At 36.6% G+C, this 21,329-nt stretch overlaps 2 protein-coding genes across 2 annotated transcripts in view; one reads left to right on the forward strand and one right to left on the reverse strand.

Moving 5' to 3' along the window:
• Positions 1–21,329, forward strand: part of MCPH1 (microcephalin 1) — a 120,615-nt gene that overhangs the window by 32,077 nt on the left and 67,209 nt on the right. The gene's annotated exons all lie outside the window — the stretch shown is intronic.
• ANGPT2 (angiopoietin 2) overlaps positions 1–21,329 on the reverse strand; it is a 49,733-nt gene that overhangs the window by 2,334 nt on the left and 26,070 nt on the right. Inside the window, exons 3-8 of the mRNA XM_032216570.1 lie at positions 16,711–16,832; positions 13,237–13,469; positions 11,269–11,399; positions 8,629–8,730; positions 7,112–7,278; positions 4,762–4,892 (exon numbers count right to left, since the gene is read on the reverse strand). Of these exons, the coding sequence (XP_032072461.1) occupies positions 4,762–4,892; positions 7,112–7,278; positions 8,629–8,730; positions 11,269–11,399; positions 13,237–13,469; positions 16,711–16,832 (886 nt within the window). The remainder of the gene's footprint in view (positions 1–4,761; positions 4,893–7,111; positions 7,279–8,628; positions 8,731–11,268; positions 11,400–13,236; positions 13,470–16,710; positions 16,833–21,329) is intronic.

Here is a 21,329-nt window from a genome sequence, read left to right on the forward strand (position 1 = left end):
TTGATTTCAAAAAGTTCTAAATGAATGAAGGGGAAATATTTTGAAACTAACTGTAAGAAAGTCTCCCATTAGAAATTGTTGCTTAGAGACAGATTGGTCTACCAGGCTAGAAACTGAGAGATTGAGTTCTTGTCCCACTTTAGTCTTGAAAAGTTACCCACCCGGGTAACTTTGGGCCAGTCACTCTCTCTCAGCCCAGCTCATTTCACAGCGTTATTGTTATGAGGAAAAGAGAAGAAGGGAGGAGTGCTATGTTCTGTATATTCACTGCCTTAAATTACTTATAAAGTAATGAAGGTAGGATAAAAATCTAATAAATAATAAATTAATAAAAACAAATGGTAAGAGGGATTTTGAAGGTTGGACACCAGAGGGAGCCAGAAAGAACTAAAACTATAATTAAAGGAAAAGGGACACATTAATATAGAATGAAGCAAAAAATATCTGATCTTAAAAGAATTCAAGGATATTTGGGAACAGTGCAATCACAAATTACTCTTAAAATTGTGTGCCGTTATAAAAATGGATTCAGAAATAATATAGAAGAGGAACAGATTTTACTGGATAAAACAAACTAGAACTAATTCAAATGTTCTGAAAGTGGATTTTAAAATGACAGACTGCAAGAATGACACAAAAAATGTTACACTGGATTTACAAATGAAATTATACAAATGATATGTTAATAATGAAAGGGGACAGAGCATTATTAATCAGAATGGCATGGAAAACTTTCTTATTTTGGATTTACAAAAGAGATATATTAAACCTATAGAGGAGTTTCTATCAGGCAAAATGGTACAAAGTTGACTTTTAGGACACTAAAGGGACTAAATATCAAGAGTCTTTAAAGGAGATGGAATGAATACAAAATTGATTTATTTGATTAAGGTTAAAAACATACGTTGCTTCTGATAGTTGTTGGTGGACTTTTCTTTACTATAACTGAATGATAAAGCTTTAAAGATTTCTTTATATATAAGGTAAGATATGGGAAGAAGAGACTTTTTAGTTCATTGCTAACTTATAAAATAAAGGAACATAAAACTACTTTATTTGGTTAAGATTAAAATATATGTGTTGTATTCCTGGTAACTCTTAATGGACTTTTACTGATTTGGGTTGACTAACAAGGCTTTATAATGTATTTTGAGATAAGAGATGAGATATGGGGAAAAAGATATTGTGTAGAATTATCAGGGAAAGCAATAACTCACAGAAATTGATTGTACTTGCTTTGATGAAAAGGAAAATTGTTTTTGTATGATTTTTTTCTTTATTTTTGTTTTTTTTTTTGTACACACTTTTTATTTTTATTTTTTTGCTTTTTATATTTTTCTTAGTTTGTATTGTTTTTTTTTCTTTGTAAACTTTAATAAAAATATTATGAAAAATAATATACTGTATTTTTGGAGTATAAGACGCATTGGAGTATAAGACGCACCAAGGTTTTGAAGAGGCAATTTTTTTAAAAAAAGTAGGTAGGTAGGTAGAGGGAGAGAAAGAAAGAGAAATACAGTAGGTAGATAGAGTAGGTAGGTAGATAAAGGAATAGAGAGAGAGAGAAAAATAGAGATAGATAGATAGACAGACAGACAGAGAAATACAGTAGGCAGGGAGAGAGAGTGTGTAGGTAGGTAGAGGGATAGAGAGAGTGAGAGAGAAATACAGTAGATAGGTAGGGAGTGAAAGAGTAGATAGGTAGGAAGAGGGATATATATAGAGAGAAATACAGTAGGGAGGGAAGGAGAGAGTGTGGGGAGGGAGGGAGAGGGATAGAGAGAGAGAAATAGAAAGCGAGAAATACCATAGATAGGTAGGGAGAGAGAGTAGGTAGATAGAGGGATATATATATATAGATAGAGAAATACAGTAGGTAGGGAGAGAGAATGTGTAGGTAGGTAGGTAGAGGGATAGAGAGAGAGAAATAGTGAGAGAGAGAAATACAGTAGATAGGTAGGGAGAGAGAGTAGGTAGGTAGAGGAATATATATAGAGAGAAATACAGTAGGGAGGGAGAGAGTATGGGGAGGGAGGGAGAGGGATATATAGAAAGAAATAGAAAGCAAGAAATGCCATAGATAGGTAGGGAGAGAGAATAGGTAGGCAGGTAGGTAGATGTTTCCAGGTGTATTTATCCATGTGCTGGAGAAAATGCTGACAAACCTTAAGACTTCGTTTCTGCTGGCACAGCACTTGATCAATGTAATTCCCATCGGGGGGGGGGGGATTTTTGCACTCTGCAAACCTCCAAAAAATGGTGGTTTTTCATGAAAACAGACCCAATATTTTTTTCAGATAAAAGGCATGAATAGCCGTGGGGGGGCTTGCAGAGTGCTCCTGGGAGGGGGGCAAAAACGAGCAAAAAATGGTCCATTTTTTGCAAAAAATGGCTTGGTTTTTTGTCAAAAAAATTTCATGCATAGCCTGATGAAGGCTTATAAAGTGCTGCTGGGGGCTGAGGGGGCAAAAAACTGCTTATTTCTGCCCTCCCCAGCCCCCAGGACCTCTCTGAAAGCCTTCATAAGGCTATGCACAGCCATTTTGGTGAAGGAGCTGGCTTCGGGAGGCAAAAAATGCTGTATTCGATGTATAAGACCCACCCAGATTTTCAGCCTCTTTTTAGAAATTTTCCTCTTTTGAGGAAAAAAGGTGCGTCTTATACTCCAAAAAATACAGTATATGGTTTGTATGAGTCCAAATTACATCTGCAGTGATACCATCTGTTGTCTAAATCTCAGAAAGAATTCTATGAAAGTCATCAAGATAAATAAATTATCACTAGCGGTAGTTTCTTTCTTTTATGAAGATATATATTCATTTTATTTTTTTAAGATGCTTACAGTATAATAAAATGTAAAAAAATAATCCAAAAGGCAAAGAAAAGAAGAAAAAAAGACTGGTCGAAAATCACTCAGCTGGCTTTGTGCCTAAGGCAGTACTAGAACTCATTGATTCTCCCAGTTTCTAGTCCAGTATTTTAATGACTATACCAAACTGGTCCGTTGATTTTCATGTTACAGTACTAACATAATACAAAAAAATCTGCATTAACAATTATCAAAAGAAAAAAAAATGCTCTGTCATATTAGAATTATAGTCTGTTTATTATTGCTATCCGTAATAGCACCCTCTCCAGTTTTATAAATATAGCTTAGTTCAGAGGTTCCCAATCTTGGCAATCTTAAGATGTGTGGACTTCAACTCCCAAATTTCACCAGCCAGCATGGGAAGTCCATGCATCTTAAAGTTGTTACGACTGTGAACCCTTGGCTTAGTTCCTTGTAAAAAAATATAAAATGCAATCTTCTTGATTAGATCAAATGCCTGTTTAGCCCACCATCCCCAATCACCCATATTGCTATGGAAAATACAGCCGCCTATTTCTTCTTTATTTTAGTTTTGAACAATTCATATGCTACCCACTTCCAAATTATTCTGTACACTCACAGCACGAATATACAAACATTAAAAATCATGTGTGTAATTTGTTAAAAGAAAAAAACAAAACACCCAAACTAAAAATTTGAATGCATAGATAGCTCTTCAGTATCCTTGTAAACTAAAATAAGGGGGCTTCCCTCAATTCCAGCAGAACCTGTTCCAAAAGATTTAACTGAACAATTATTCGGAGAAATGCTGGTATGAATCTTAGAAGTACTACTCTGTTTCCCTGAAAATAAGACCTCCCTGGATAATAGGCCCAATCGGGTTTTTCAGCACATGCGCTCAAATAAGTCCTCCCCCTAAAATAAGCCCTCTCCAAAAATATTGCAACACAGCAGCAGCCATGAGGTGACCATGCTCGCTGTCTCCTGCACCTCAAAAATAATAAGACCTCCCCTAAAATAAGGCCAAGCGCTTATTTCAGGGGCCAAAAGAAAATAAGACCCTGTCTTATTTTGGGGGAAACACCCATCAGTTAAATACATTAGGCTCTAACTCTTTAATAGAAATACTGTGGAGTAAATATGAGTAGAGAGGATCATAAAACATCTGTACTTTTCCCAGATTATATTGTTGCCCTCACTTTTTCCAAGCAAATCAGTTTAATTTTTCATTGCATTTCATTCAGTTGCTGATGTTGATGTGAAACCTTTGTGGGGTTTCATGGATCTCGTTAAAGACAGTCATGTGGAAGGTAACGCAGGGAGCCAGGACCAGTGTGCTAATTCTGAGATCTCATTAAATTCTCACCAATTTCCTGAGTCATTTCTCTGTATCTTAGATGACATTCTCGTGGTATCGTGCTGTGATTTAGTCTTGCGTTGGTGCAAGAGAGTGAAAACAGCACTGATGAGACTATGCTTGCCTCTTCCTTTATCCTTTCAGATTTTCTCTACTGCTCCAGAGTAGATATTGAAAAATGACTTTTTCAATTATAATGTTTTGAGCTGGTCTAAACAAAAAGTCTCCTTCTGGTGGAGCGCGACTCCTGATATCTTCACAGCCATGTCTGTGTAGTTTTCTTTGCCTAGTACAGAAGATTTTTGCCACTGCATCTGGGAAGTCTTTCAGCTTCCCAATCTAGTGCTGGTAGTTTCCCATCCAAGTACTAACCATGCCCAACACTGCAACTTGCTAATATAGTATCCTGATAGATTTGCCTTAGTTTACTTACACAAGTCATTCTGATCTTTCCATTTTATTATAACAGCTGGCGCGGCCAAATGTATCTGCTTTTTACTTTATGGATAAACAAAGTGCCAACAGAAATAGAAAAGTGTGAGAATAGGAAGAGAAGAGAAAATGCCGCTCTTACCTCCTGTTAACATTTGTGAACATTTGCAGATGCATTTGTCGTTGTCTACATCCTTTGTGCTAAACCCATTTCCTGGTTGACTGATGCTGCTTATTTTGCCGGCTGTACCCGTAAGCCCTTTAAGGTTGATTCTGTAGACAAGCGAAATGGGAAACAAATTATTAGCAAGCTTAAAGTGGCTGCACTGGCTTTTCTGTAGAGAGGAAATATTTTCCAAGAAGTATCCTGTTCCCTTCTCTGGTTAACAATCTACGGTTTGCCTTTTGGAGAGTATGCCAGGGACTTTTTGTCAACAGCATATGTTATTGTGAAAAAAAAAAGATTAATATATTTGTTGAACTAGCTTTAAAATAGCAACAATAATAACTAGAGGTAATAAATCTTAAATCAGTTGTTTATGGAAGTCTGTATTTAAAAAATGATATATATACTGTACAGGAAAACACTTTGAAATCTATACATAAGAAATTACTGATAAAGACTTTTATAATTGATTTTACTTTGTTCCTCTTATACATATCGTATCAATCCTTTATCATTTTGGAATTCATACAAAAGTGAGAGCAGAGAAGAGTGGATCAAATCAGTGACCTATATTTCTTTGGTTATTTATTTATTTTTTATTACTAGCAATAGCAATAGCAGTTAGACTTATATACCGCTTCATAGGGCTTTCAGCCCTCTCTAAGCAGTTTACAGAGTCAGCATATTGCCCCCAACAGTCTGGGTCCTCATTTCACCCACCTCGGAAGGATGGAAGGCTGAGTCAACCTTGAGCCGGTGAGATTTGAACCGCCGAACTGCAGATAGCAGTCAGCTGAAGTGGCCTGCAGTACTGCACTCTAACCACTGCGCCACCTCGGCTCTATATTAAATTCATTTGCCATCCACTTTGCCACAAAGCAACTTCCAGTTAGGACCACTAAGGTTCACAATACATGGGAGAATGGGGAAGACTTTACATATGAAAATGGGGAAGTCTGTACAAGTAGAGTGAAGAGGTTAAGGTGGTGGATGAGGAGCAGGGAGATTTGGTTACATTTTACAAGGAAGTGTATTTGCATGTGTATGTGTAGAAATTATTGTTAATATTATAAAGCAGTGTTTCTCAACTTTGGCAACTTGAAGATGTCCGGACTTCAACTCCCCAGAATTCCCCAGCCAGCGAATGCTGGCTGGGGAATTCTGGGAGTTGAAGTCCGGACATCTTCAAGTTGCCAAGGTTGAGAAACACTGTTATAAAGGTTTGGAATAATAAGCTATTTTGCAAAGATTGCCTTCATGAACATAAGCTCTGTTATACAACCCAGCTATTTCCAGACGAGGAAATAGTTAGGTTGCAGTAAAACTGATTTTTAATTTTGCTTCTTAGTCATAAAGCTCATCTAGTGATATCTGGTAGCTATATTCCTGTTTTCAGTCGTCTCTTCCTGGAAGAGTTAATTTAATATGAAAATATACAAGAATTGCTGATATAATTATTTTGTGATAAGTGTAGTTTGTAGCACACTTACTAACATTATCATAATACTCTAAATCAGTGTTTCCCAAACTTTTGACATATGTGTACCCCTTCTATAATTTTCGTAACGCTGAGTACCCCTCATAAAAAACGCTGAGTACCCCTCATAACTATATAAAAAAATGTAGTTAATGATTTTCACGCTTTCATCCAGAACTTTCTGTAGATCAGCGGGCATCTTACGTGTTGCCAAAGCCTCTCTGTGCATGCAACAATGTGTGGATATGACATTTGGAGCAACATTTTGAGTTCTTGCAACGAGTCCTTTATTAATTCCGACCATACTTTTTGCTCCATCTGTGCTTATTCCAACACATCTATTCCAATCAGTTTTGTTCTCTTGCATAAATGTATTCATAACATTAAAGATATCTTCTCCTGTTGTGATATTCCCACGTGATCCCCACCAAACTCCGGTGCAACGTGTACCCCCACCAAACTCTTCCCGTACCCCTGGGAGTACGTGTACCACACTTTGGGAAACACTGCTCTAAATCCCTTGTTGATGCAAATGCAAAGGTAAGTTTTTTAAAGGACTTTTCAAAATATTGATTGCTGGTGGTTTTGTTTGGAAAATTCTGTACCAATGACCAAGGATAGGTGAAATGACAACTGTCTCCTTCAACTTTTCTTAAAACAAATAATCATGCCAAGCTCTTGAGTAGAGGACTGGTATACAGGATAGGTATGTTTACACATTTTCCACAAAACAGATCACCCTCATTCCTACTTCTATGCATAACACAAGTATAGCATGCAAATGGAATTAATGTAATTACTAAGTAATACCATAGAAGAACAACTCTGCACTTGTTTGTGTTAACTTACCTGTATTTTAGTTCTTCACCTGCTAAGGAAAAATGCTCATATAAAGAATATGCCTCATTTCCTTCCCAGTCTTTCAACTGTATTCTCAGAACATACTGCTTCTGGTTGGTTAGCTGAGCAACCAATTCATTTCCTAGCCAGTATTCTCCAGAGGGGTTCCCAAATCCCTGTAATCCAAATTAGATATTTAAATATATTGTTTTGTTTCATTCTGATGTCAGCACTTCAAAAAACTAATAAGTCATCTGAATTGAGTCAAACCCTCTGAATTTCTCCATTTGGGAAAGTGAAGTTGTTCAAACACACATTTAGAGATGGGAGAACCAAGTGGAACCATTAATTGTTTCGCTCTCGAGAAAATTGATATAAAAAAGGTTATACATATTTTTAAATGACTGTAAATTAAACATGATTGTGTTAATAGACAATCTATGTACAACAGATGAAATGTTTCATTTTTTCCCTTAAAAAATTATTTTTTATTCTAGTCTATGTTTCATTTTACAGCACATGTATTTTCCTCCATAGATAGAAAATAGTAGTCAAGTTTTAGTGAGATAAAATAGTAAGTAGGAAGGAGATGGTTGAAGTGATTCTTGGGATTCCTCCGATTTTGTTACTGCAAAGTTTTAAGCTATGTCATCAGATGGCATTGCTTGAGACAATACGTCTTGACAAAAGATTATTAGTAGCTGTTAACAATCAGGTGGTAGTACTCAAGTCCAGTAACAAGGAAAACACAGGGCATGGGTAGATATAATTCAGCTACGTTTATCCAAGTTGGTAGAAGCAATAGGGGAAATTAGGCCTTTATTCAATTTTTTTAATAAAAGCAGTTCAATTGAGACAGCAGAGGAAGAGAGAAAATAAATACTGAAAATATCAGTGTATGAATTTTTTAGCATGGATGGGTCCTCTACAAATCTGAAAGGGGAATACTATCTGTTGTGCATTGGTACTGTAGTCCTTTATTTACATATTTTTAAAACACATACACATATTTGCAAATGAATGAAGATACTGTAAAAGGCTGCATTGTGACCGCATTCAAGAAACCCTATCCCTGGATAAATGATAGAATTTTGAGATACCCAGTCTAGAATATTTGAATGCAATATTTATCTGCATAGCCTAACAAGCAAAAGGCTTAACTTTCTGGCTTCTTTAGTAAAAAAAAAAAAAGTTCTTGGATGTTAATGCTGGGGAAAAAAATTAAAACTATAACTTGAACAGAGTGAGACTATGTCACTTAGACCAGTGTTTTTCAACCACTGTGCCGCGGCACACTAGTGTGCCGTGACATAGTGTAAGGTGTGCCGTGGGAAAAACACCCGCCTATAGTCAATATAGGCACAGAGTTAAAAATTTTTAACATTTTCTAATGGTGGTGTGCCTCGTGATTTTTTTCATGAAAAAAGTGTGCCTTTGCACAAAAAAGGTTGAAAAACACTGACTTAGACCACCAAGGAGATATATATTCAGATATATAATCAAAAGCTTATCACATTGCTTCTTACCGTTTTATATTCTGCCCACGTTCGGTCAAAATCTACATTGCCATCTAAGCGTTGCTGAATAATTGTCCAGCCTCCTCCCGCCGTCTCCATATCACAATATGTCTGTCAGGAGACATAGATATAGAAATTGTTACTCACGTAATTGATTTTTATCCAAGTTAAAAAAATTTAACAAAACCATGCCTATTTATGGGAGGGAAAATTTGCTTACTCATTATTTTTTTTACTTCCCATGTGATATAAAAATGCAATTTCCATAATCATGTTATACTTGAGTGTTCTGCCTTGTGCAGAGAAACAGAACTGACAGTATAAGTATGGCAATGAACTCCACCAGTTCTTGCATGCAAACAAGCAGTCAGCTTTCCCTTTGTGTTCAGTTTGAACAGTACTAGGAAACTTTGTCAGGACCTGTAGTGTTATGTCTGTTTATATGAGCACATATAATGAAAACATGTTCCTGAAGTGATGTGAATGCTGTCTAGCTCTCCATCAAGCAGATCCTGTATTTTGCTGCCAGTTTTGATTCTCCAAACACTTCTGTTTTTGAAATAATAGAAAAAACATTTCTGTTTTTGAAACCTCTTGTTGTTCTTCCTTTGGGGGAATGTCTACCAGGCGTAATCCGTAGAATTAAGCTTTCCATTAGTAATATAATGGCATATAAAGCATGCTATCTTTAGAAATCCATTTCTCGCTTCTGGGCTTTGTGTTCGAGGTGAAAAAAACGAAACTTTGATTCGGGTTTTGCTGATAACTTTGTTGATAGAGAAATAGCGAGTATATATTATTACGTAAAAGTAGAAAAAACTTTGTGGTTTGTACGTTATTACTTATTCTGCTATGCCAAAGAGTCAGAAGTCAATGCTTTTTCTTTTTCTCTATACTTTTTCCTCCTCCCTTTTTCCTCCTTTGTTTTCCTATTTTCATTTTTTTTGTTTTTGTGTTTTATATTTTGATAAACTAATAAAAATTTGTGACCAAAAAAAGAGAAATACATTGCTAATTCTAACAAGATATTTAAGGAATTACATTTAATAAGGCTTTTTGGTTAGAGTTGAATTGTTTGATTATTAAAAGACCTGATTAGCAGTTGAAAAGTGCAAGAGGGTCTCCTCCTTTTACACAACATTCACAACTATACCAAACTTTGCAGGTGTGCAAAGCCTGTCATCATACTCAAAAAGACTCGAGGCTGTAATTGCTGTCGAAAGGTTTTTCAACAAAGTACTGGGTGAAGGGTCTGAACATTTATGCCAATATGATATTTCATTTTTTTTTTCCTTTTTAATAAATTTACAGACATTTCTAAAATTCTGTTTTCATTTTATCACGGGGTATTGAGTGTAGACTGAGAGAGAAAAAAATGAGTTTCAACAACTTTAGAATCAGTCTGTAGCATAATAAAATTTACAAAAGTGAAGGGGGTCTGAATCCTTTATGAATGCACTGTAAATGTGGTCCATTATAACAGAATGTGGGTGGGTGGGTGTCCAATTGGATTTTGAACACCTTTCAACAGTAATCCTCCACCCCACAGAGCTAACAGTTTCTGCATCTTGAGGTATTTGTGAAAGGCATACAGGCCAACCATTTCAAGAACAAACTCACGTTGCACCATTTATACGTCTTCGTGAGTTTCATACAAAAAAGACAAGGGATTTAGCCATTATTTTGTAATGCAAGAAGTAGGGAAAGCAAGATGATGTTAACAATATCACAGTAGTATATCTTCAACAAGAAAGCACTCATGTCAGCTTTGCATTGCACTTCCTAATGAAAGCTTGCAGGGGGAAGAAAACAAGATTAGCAACGTTCATTGTGCTGCGGTGTTTATAAGTCCCTCGAGAGGCCAGAGTGTGCATTAACAGGAAAAGATCAAAACATAAACAGCTTGAAGTCTGGCAAATAAAAGGCAATTTTGTTTCTCTGCCCAAAATAAAATGTAAAGCAACATCAATAGCACCGTAAATCCCCGTCTTACAAAAAGGCTGTCAATATTTTCCCTAAAAAGGTAATGACAGTAATTCTGGCGTTATGGTGGGCAGAATGAAATCCCCTAGGACTGTTTCTGCAGAGCTTCAGGTTTCCGGGAGTAGTACGTGGGACTCCAGGCAAGTTGCATCAAAATTAATGAAGGCTAAGTGGTAATAGTGTTTGATGGATTACACTCCTAAGGCTGGGATAATCCATTAAACTCCTGCAAATAAAGCGGGTGATGGCAGTCTAAACACTGAAATCATTCTATTTCATGTAGCAGGTCTGGGAATAAAAATTGTCCCATCAATCATCCTGCCTAATTGTTGGCCTAACATTGACCTCACTTTGAAACAGTTTTTTTTTAATATATATATATATATATATGAGTATAGTGCTAATATAAAAACCCAGTTATACTTTGAAATGCATAAGGTTGACATATTCTACTATATGCTAAAGATAGCATCTCTGATCAGAACTGGACTTAAGATAATACTTTCAATATGTTCTGTTTACCTGAAAGTAAGATTCTCCTTTTTCTAACCTTGAAAACTGAGCAATTAAGTGTTTTAACTTATACAACTTCTAACTTGTACAAAAATGTTTCTGATACTGAAAGCGTTTCCCATTCTGATTAATATAGCCGAGAGAGTGTAATACCTTTTTTTCTTCTCCTGTGTTAGATATAAGTAAGGTGTAAATACCACTTGCTGTAAACCCCATTTTGAATGCTTCTGAGCAGTCTTTGAAACTGATCTGTTCTTTTGCCGGGACCAAGGCATTCTTGGATGCTAAAAAGCAAAATGCAAAAACATATTAAGAAAGCTTTTATAAAAAAAATCTCTTAAATTCAGTTGCAATGGAGATCTGATCTATATACTATTTTCTCCACCTGCCCCATCTCTACCATTTTTCCAGCCTTTTTAATCTGTTTACTGTTTAAGTAAGGTCTATAAATCTAGTTTCCTTTCAATACAAGTTTGTTTCCAGTCATTTAATTGTTTTTCCACACTTCTCTGATCATTAGAACTTAGCCCTCTTGACACTGGCAAATGTTCAGGATATTTTTTCCACATCGCAGTAAAGCCAGTATGGCTTGTTTACTTGTTTGTGCGCTACTTAAGAGATAACATCAGCAAAAACATTAGCAGTTTCAGAAGTTCTCAAACTATTTTAAAGCTGTAAGCTTAATTGGACAGAATCAACTTCCTTAAACAAAACAAATATCTTATGAATTGATTGTGGAATGCTTATAAAGACCAGCCAGATCCTCAACAATGTGGTAACCGGTGGAAAGTTCTTGTTCAGATTGTCATTTAATCAGATCTACCTTCCTTCAGAATGTTTTCTTATATTCTGCTCCCCTATATCATTGCTCTCCTGCCCTAAATCATTTGCCCACCATTCCTTGCCCACTAAGGAAAGGTATTTTTAAAAAATCAAGATGGTAGCCATGGCAATGCAGACAACGCTCTACCTGCTTATTATGCATGTCACATGTTCATCCCATGTAAAAAGCAGACAAACTTGGATCACACTTTTCTCTCTTTTTTACTATATCTTTATTATATTTTGAGGATGCCCTGCCACTGATGAACTTGCTTAGTTCCGGCTGACTATTGTGGTTTTCATTTGTTAAGATTTCTATAATGGATCAGATGTTACAAGAGGCCATACATCTGCTGATAATTCCCTCCTGCTGAATTCTGGATCCTCATTCAATATCTGCATCTATTAGACTTAACTACCTAGTCAAGTAATTTTGGCAAAAAAAAAATAGCATATCTTTTTGGTGAGGAAATATTTTATTTCGAAAGGGTGCTGAAATAGCGAAACACACAAAGCTAGAAAGAATCATTTTTGACTCTTCAAACAATTAATTCTGATATTGGAGAACAGAGATAATTGCATTTGGCAGAATTCAGCCCTCCGTGGTTACATTCTCATAGTGTTAGAGCTTGTTCTGTCCTTCTGAGTGACCCACTTACTCTTTTCCACATTAGTATGGTATGAGGTTTAACACCCACACATAGAAGCGGACTCCCAAGATTTAACATTGGTGCCAAACTCAGGGTGGTTTGGCCACTCTTAATCCTTCCTTTATTCCCAACATGCGGCTAGGGAATAGGTAGGGAATAAAACTTTCCCAAATCAATACAAATGTGATATAATTAGGCTTTATATTAAGAAAGAAACTGAGGGTGACTGTGGGAAAGGAAGATTTTGAAGCTGAGGGAAATTGCAGGGAACAGAAAATGTTAACCAAAAGCAATTAAGGAAAATATTTGCAGCTTAGAATTGAAACGAGGGGTGCTTGATCCTATCTGAGCTTAGTTGTTTTCTTGCATATGTTTCATTACCCACGGATGATGTTACCTAGTTTGGATATTGAAATGTCTTCAATTGTCTAGCACAGTGGTTCCCAAACTTGGCAACTTTAAGACTTGTGGACTTCAACTTCCAGAATTCTCCAGCCAGCAGAGCTGGCTGGAGAATTCTGAGAGTTGAAGTCCACAAGTCTTAAAGTTGCCAAGTTTGGGAACCACTGGTCTAGCAATCCAAGAATGGCATCTGTGTACTCTACATCATCAGGATAATAATCACCCCGTCTTCCTTTTTTTTACTTACATTGTGGCGTAGAAATCATAGCAAACAGGTTTTGCACCGTTTCCCTCAGATCATGTTGCTGCTTTTGCAGGAATGAGTTATTAGCAGTAGCGTTGACTAACTGTTTCTCCAATTCTTCTATTACGGAATTCTGTCTAGTAACAAGTGACTGAAGCTTATCTTTCTCTTCTTTCATTGATTGTAGTTGGGATACGTGTTTGCTTTCCATTTCAAGGACCTTTTTTTCCAAAAGGCTAGCAAAAAGAAAAATCAAATTTGGTTATTGCAATATTTTATGCACGTGAAATCCAATAAATAAATGAATCTGAGCTAGTGAAAGTGCCCATGGTGATCAAATATAGAGTCTGATCAAAACTTACAGAAATGACATCCTGCTTCCCCCACCCCCATATATAACATCTCTTTATTAGCAGGGGCAAAATAAACTCAGATCCTAGTTACTGGGATCATTTGAATTCATCATTTCTTTCATTGTCGATTCTTCCCTCCTCCCACCAAATAAAGGAGAGATACCACAACAGTGTGATCCAAAGTGCTTTATGTGTTTTATTCTGGAGAAAAATAAAATGTTATGTTCGAACTTTATAACATATGTAAAATAAAGACAATTATGTATTATTTTATTTAATATGCAGTAAATCTACAATAGTTCTTGTTTTGTATAATTTATGCTGATCTTAATAGAAAAATGGAAAAAAAGTTGGAATATATATTGATGCAAAATTCCTGTCTCTAAAGACTGCTTCATTGGATACTTTAGAAAACGAATAGTAAAGTTTTCAGGACACTGAATTCTGCATTCAAATTCCGAGGTTTGTATTCCTCCGAGACACATAAACTCTTTTAGATGAGAATGCTTTAGAACAGTGATTCCAACCTATGGTCCATGGACAGGGGTGGGGGCTTTTGTCACAGGGGATCCACAAAGGCTTGAAGAAATTTTATGATTTAAGGTAATTCAAGGAGGTCCGTGGTGAAGGAAAGGTTGAGAACCACTGTTTTAGAGTACTGATTGTACAAGTCTATTGAATATAGTACTGCGAAATGAAGTGGCCAAAATGATCTCTTTAAGTTCTGCAACTTTAGAACTGTTATATGTACATACCTCTGTACAGTATACGCCACTTCCAGATAACTACAGTTGAGCTTGGGTCAATATTGATACCTATTAAGAATATTTTCAATGACCTGGGACCTCTGTTTTAGCATTATGGATGCCTCTAAAATAGTCAACAGGAGAGACCACATGCCATGCTGATCTATCTATCTATCTCTCCCCCTCCCTCCCTCTGCAATTTACAGAACACTTTGAATCAGCATGATTCAGATTGATTTTTAAGGTGCTAGATTGAACACAATCCAATGCAATTTAAAACTTTCCACCACCATCCAACAGCTGCATCATGCTAAAATCTGAGCCATGCCCAGTTATATGATATAAGCCTTCACTGCCCTGCCTAATATAGCCTTGGTTGCCAAAAATATGCTTACCCTAAAGGTCCTGTGCCAATGGTTATCCCTATCTACCTAGAACACTACCTACACAATTGCTCTCATAATATCCAACTATTATGGTATTCAAGCCTGAGTCCTCCCGGAGAAGGGCGGCATACAAATAATAAAATACCAATACCAATACCAATGTTTGATACTACAGTATTGGCGTTTTGTGCTAGCTCTTCCTTTGGAACAAGCTTCGATGTAGGCAACTTTATTCTGTTGTTTTGGGGCTCTTCGGATGCTCGGTTAGTCCTTGTTTCAATGTTTTTGTGTGTGTGTGAGAGAGAGAGCTTTGTTCTTTCTGGGAAGGCAGAAGCAATGGTGCCTAGTTTGGAAATAAAAACTATTCAATATGCTGGCTTCCTCTACTGCTGACTCCCCCTGTACAGTCTGAGCTACTTTTGGCAAGGCTTCGCTTTATTTGCCCCGGGTAAACCTTTGCAGTTCTTCCAATTCTGCTTTTGTGAATATTTTGTTTTATAAATTGACGTTGATCTGCTAGCCTCTGTCCTGTTATTTCTGACTCTGGATGTTGTTCTTTCCAGAACTGGTGCATATATTTTTTTCAGACATCCTTTTCTTGTTGATTTGTAACAACAGATCAGGGGTTTTTTTGTTTTCAATCTTTATATATTTACGATAGGTAAGCACCTTTTCTTCCGTAGCCCTGCAGCTGCTGGCCCTAGTTGCTCAGCCGACAGTCAGTCCCGTAGCCCATTTTTCACCAGATGTTCAGGAATTCAAAGTCTTGGAGGGGGGGTCCTGTTAAACCTGGCAATGGCCAATCTCTTTTAGGTTTCTGTAGGAGCCGAGGTGGCGCAGTGGGTAGAGTGCAGTACTGCAGGCCACTTCAGCTGACTGCTATCTGCAGTTCGGCGGTTCAAATCTCACCGGCTCAAGGTTGACTCAGCCTTCCATCCTTCCGAGGTGGGTAAAATGAGGACCCGGATTGTTGTTGGGGGCAATATGCTGACTCTGTAAACCGCTTAGAGAGTGCTGAAAGCCCTATGAAGCGGTATATAAGTCTAACTCCTATTGCTATTGCTAAATTGCATCTTACCATCTTGGGAGTGACATTCTTCATTTGGCTTCTTTGAAGAGATCTATCCAATAGGAATGCGTGTCCGACATAGTTCTTCAATTCCACAGAACACGCAAGCGCCACAACCATGTTAAGGAAGTATCTCACTCAAGAATGTTTTACTATTATTGTTTTCCAAACTAACAATGAAATCACTCTACTAATTTCACAGAACTGGGGGGGGGGGTGTTTCCTAGTACAGGAAGTCTTCGACTTACGACCATAACTGAGCCCCAAATTTCAGTTAATAACAAGGCACTTGTTAAGTGAGTTTTGCTCCATTATCCTTTTTTGGGGGGGGGCACAGTTGTTAAGTGAATTGTGCAATCATTAAGTGAATCTGTCTTCCCCCATTGACTTTGCTCGTCACAAGCCTGCTGGGAAGGTTACAAATGGTGATCACATGACCCTGGCACAGTGCCCAAATTTTGATCACGTGACCATGGGGATACTGCAACCGTCATAAGTATGAAAAACAACAAATCACTTTTTTCAGTGTCATTGTTACCCTGGGCTCTAAATGAACGGTTGTAAGTCAAGGATTATCTGTAACTGAAAATACATTGTAAAATAAATTGAAATCCATTTATCCTTACTGTTAGATTGTTTAAGCAAACCTAGGGACATGTGAATTGTTTTCCACAAAATAGTTGGCTTGGTAATAAAAAATCCCTCATGTTTTGGCGTTGATGGAAATTCAGTGAACACACGCACACAAAATTATTATCTATTTTAGTTTTTGCCTATTTTTATGCATTGAGCTAAATACAGTTTTGTTTTTATTTCATTTTCTTTTCGAAAGTAATGTTAGAGAATATTATTAACTATACACTTCCTGTAGGAAAACGATAAATTAATTTCTATATTCATGAGTCAATTAAAAAAACGGTTACCTGTTTTTTTCTTGCAGTTTACCTATCTCATTGGTTTGATCTGAAATCTGCATTTCTAGTTTGTTAGTTGAGATAGAATGGGCCAGCAGTTGAAGCTCCAGGCGTGTTGTCTGATTTAACACCTACATTTGGAGGAGGGGAAAAAAATGAAGCATATCTGATCATTTGAAATAAATGACTATCAATATTGTAAAAATAATTACCATATAATCCCAAAGTACCTAAATTAGCAGAAAATAAACACTTTCTGAGATGTGTGTTGCTATACAGTCATAAAGATACATGAAATTTATGCAGCCAAAGTATGTTCCACCTGTAATAACTTTTGTTTTAGGAAGGGTCTCATACACAACCAAAAGCATATGTAGAAGCGACAGTAAGTTAATTCTGATATGAATTAATTTAGGACACTTTTCAGTCTACCTCACGGGTGACAAAATGAATGGAAACCCTTCCATGTAATATCGTACATTGAAAGGTGAAAAAAGAGTGGGATATAAAAGCCACAACCAAAACCATATGATCGTATTGGTGAAATAATACCATTTCTGAGTTGATTGCGAATTAGTAGATTAGAACAGAATGCTTTTGTAGTTTCTTTTCAGTTGTTTCTGTGATTAAGATGAATTCCAAATTATAGATTGAGATAAAGCATTTGCCCAAATGTAGCTGAACTCAGCTGTGCTTGCAATGTTCTGTCAATAAAAGGTCATTTCTATCCTGATGATAATGTCAAACCTCTATCTTTTGCAGAGTAATTCTTATTTTAAATGCTTTAAATGAGATTTTAGAAAGGGAATATTGGGAATCAGCAGTAGAAAATCAACTTCTCTACGTCATCAAGTATTTCATGGTTCAAGTCATTCCTCTTTATTATTTAAAAACAATATTGGGAACCTAGCTGAGATGGCTAAAATATCTGCATATCTTAAGGGCCATTCAAACGAGAGATATAAACTGGAGTGGAAAAGATGGATTGATTATACTCAAAATAAATACGGGACTAAGAAATTCCAGATAGCTTATGACTAAAGAAACCAGGAATGATATAAATTGTTTAGAGTTAGCCTAACAAAAGAGGAGTTAAAGCTCAAGTGAAAGATGTTATTAACTTTTTTTTCTTTTTAAGCTTATTTTAGAATGTTTTTGTTAAAGATGTATACCTTGTATTGGGGGGGAGGGAGGTGGGTGGGAAGTAAATATTTGTAAAAGTTTGTTTTTTAAAATTTTTATTAAAAAAACAATATTGGGAATGTCTTTTTTCTATGTAATCACAGAGAAGTTTTATGGGTGCATGCAGTGAGAATCCATGTTCCTTTTTGCCAAAATGACACCATAGTTTCGGTTTTAATATGCTACTTCAATGACTGCTTCTTACCCCCTTTTTAAGTCTCAGGAATGACATCTGTTTTTAAGAATGAGGAAACAGAACTGTCATGTGAAGCTTCGTTTTCCGTTCTATTCTGCTACATGTTCTTATTGTGTTTCTCACTGTGTATTTTTTTAAAGTTTTAATTCATCAAGATTTGGCTTCAGTTGGCAGGATGAATTTATTACTCACATCCTTCAAGTTGAACAATCATTCAGGACATGATTTCACACTTAAGTGTATTTCCAAATTGTTGGCAAAGATTTACTTATTTATTTATTTTAAAGATTCTTAGGATTGTCTGTTTTGATATCAGATTTCGGGTGTTATGTGGCATAAGACAAATGCAAAGAAAAAAAATAAACTTACTATGTAAAACTAGTAGTAGTTTTACATTAGTAAATCATGTAATGCCCTCAATTGATAGGTAGTAGAGTATCTGGCAGTCATCTCATGAGGGCATTTCATAAACGTGTGAAACACTCTCTCCAATGAGAAAAAGAACATCTTTGCAAAAACTCCACTAAGAGATACAATACAATACAACAGCAGAGTTGGAAGGGACTTTGGAGGTCTTCTAGTCCAATCCCCTTCGTAGGCAGAAAACCCTATATCATTCCAGACAAATGGCTATCCAACATCTTCTTAAAGACTTCCAGTGTTGGGGCATTCACAACTTTTGGAGGCAACTTCTGTTCCACTGATTAATTGTTCTCACTGTCAGGAAATTTATCCTCAGTTCTAAGTTGCTTCTCTCCTTGATTAGTTTCCACCCACTGCTTCTTGTTCTACCCTCAGGTGCCTTGGAGAATAGCTTGACTCCCTCTTCTTTGGGGCATCCCCTGAGATATTGAAACACTGCTGTCATGTATCCCCTAGTCCTTCTTTCTATTAAACTAGACATATCCAGTTCCTACAACCGTTCTTCATATGTCCATATCTCCAGTCCCCTAATCATCTTTGTTGCTCTTCTCTGCACTCTTTCTAGAGTCTCCACATCTTTTCTACATCGTGGTGACCAAAACTGGATGCAGTATTCCAGGTGTGGCTTTACCAAGACCTTATAAAGTGGTATTAACACTTCACGTGATCTTGATTCCACCCCTCTGTTTATGCAGCCTAGAACTGTGTTGGCTTTTTTGCAGCTGCTGCACACTGCTGGCTCATATTTAAATGGTTGCCCACTAGGACTCCAACATCCCTCTCACAGTTACTACTGTTGAGCAAGGTACGTATCTCCTATACTGTATCTATGCATTTCAGATTTTAAAGGATAAGGAGACTGATATAGAGGTTCTTTTTTTCCCCTTTTTTTAAGACCTTATACCAAGGCCAAGATACTAGAGGAAGTAATTTTTCAACTATTTGTGGCCCAGGCCATTTTAGCAAGAATCAATAGCTTACATTATCCTTAGAAGGAAACAGACAACTAATGAAACACTATAAAACTTGGTCTTTATTTATGGAAGTTTCTGAACCATCTTTTAAGTTGGTCATGTCAGAAGGATATTGAAGTAACTTATAAAATCACTCTTAATGCAGCCAATATTTATCACTACATTTTTGCCTTTTGAACTGAGATTCTGAGAATTTTATTTTTTTTAATAAACAGGTTTGAAGACTCCTGATTAGTTAACCAACTTACTATGTTTATTAAATCATGTTCAAAATTTGATTTAGTTAATGGGAATCTTCTGTTTTCTGGAGAAATTGGTCTGTAAAAGAACCTATAAACATTTGAAAAACCATCTGTAGTTTAATTTCCCTTTCCTTTTACATCATGTTTCGAATGCTTTGTGTTCTATGCTTTGTAAATTATACAAAAATTTCCAAAGCATTCAAAAATTTTGCTCTTTTAAAACAGTCAGCAAAACAGTTTGGTTCCCTGTTCAAGATAAATGTTTCAAAAACAGTTGTAGCTGGATACTAATACTTCGCGAACATTTTTCATTTATCGTGAGGTATGTAAGAAGTTTCAAATGAATTTATTATTTCAAGAATTCTATATTGTTTGTTCTGTAAATGCAATCATTTGTGGTTATTCCATAATAACCACAGTTCTGGATGAAATTTGACTTGTGATCTCTAATGAAGGGATACAAAGAGAGAGAGAAAGAACGAGTTTGAGTATGGGAATTTTAAGGAACCACAATTGATTTGGGACTTGGACATCAACTTGAAAAAATGTGACCATTTATTTTTCCTTGGCACTTCCTGTTATCCCCTAACCTTTCTCCCACTCAAGTTTACTCTTTTCATTTATTCTTCAGCTAAATCATAACTGTTGAAATACTAATGCTTACCCAATTTCCTCACATACGATGTCTTAGATAAAAGCACATAATTTGCGCCCCTCTACGATTTGCTTCTGCATTGTTTGAGGGGCTGTAGCAGATTTTTTTTTAAAAAAAAATCTGTATTTGGATTTGGGTTCCAGTCAGTGTCTCTTCGGTTTCAGTTCCTTTTTATGTTAAGAAAAATGAGACTCAAAGAAACATTTTCAAAAGTGCTCTATAAGCAGAGAGACAATTTCCAGGGCTAAAATCTCAAAAGCTGCACTGATGTTAAGAGTAGAATACAGTCATATTTTCCAGTAATGTACAATGCCTTTATTAGACATTGCTCGATGTTAAGTCAGATCCTTCTTGCTCACTTCCAGGTTTCTTTGCTCATAATCCAACCACTGTTAATGCTGCGATGTCAGCTTCTGCTTTGCTATCGCTTCAGCTGCCATGAAACGGGGAGGGAGGGCATGGTATTTGGGAGGGGTTACTCATTGTGCTGGAGGAATGTTCTGGAGTTCACCGGCTGATCAGACTACGCATGCGTGGGTGTTTCCCGCCAGGACTAACGGCACTGACATTCCATCTTTGTGATGCCTTTTGAAGTTATCTCACACCTGACGCTTGGAAGACTTATGATTGGACTGAGACTATGATGCCAAGGGGTGGGGAATGGGCTATTCTATATATCAATTGCTTTCGCGCCTAATTAATCAGACTTCACTATGCTTTGCCTTTTAACCATTCTTAATTAGTAAAAGTACACTTGATTCTCCACACATGGAGTCCGGTGGTCTTTCTTTCCTAGTTAATTAATGGAGGAGAGCTGACATGCAGCTATCAAACACAATCCTTAATTTTCTAAGGCACGTACACATAAGATTCTTTTCTCTGTCTGTTTGTTTGTTTGTTTATTGGATTTATATGCCGCCCTTCTCCCAAAGGACTCAGGGAGGCGTACAACATTT

This window comes from Thamnophis elegans, chromosome 4, assembly GCF_009769535.1.
Source record: "Thamnophis elegans isolate rThaEle1 chromosome 4, rThaEle1.pri, whole genome shotgun sequence".
NCBI classification, from domain to species: domain Eukaryota; kingdom Metazoa; phylum Chordata; class Lepidosauria; order Squamata; family Colubridae; genus Thamnophis; species Thamnophis elegans.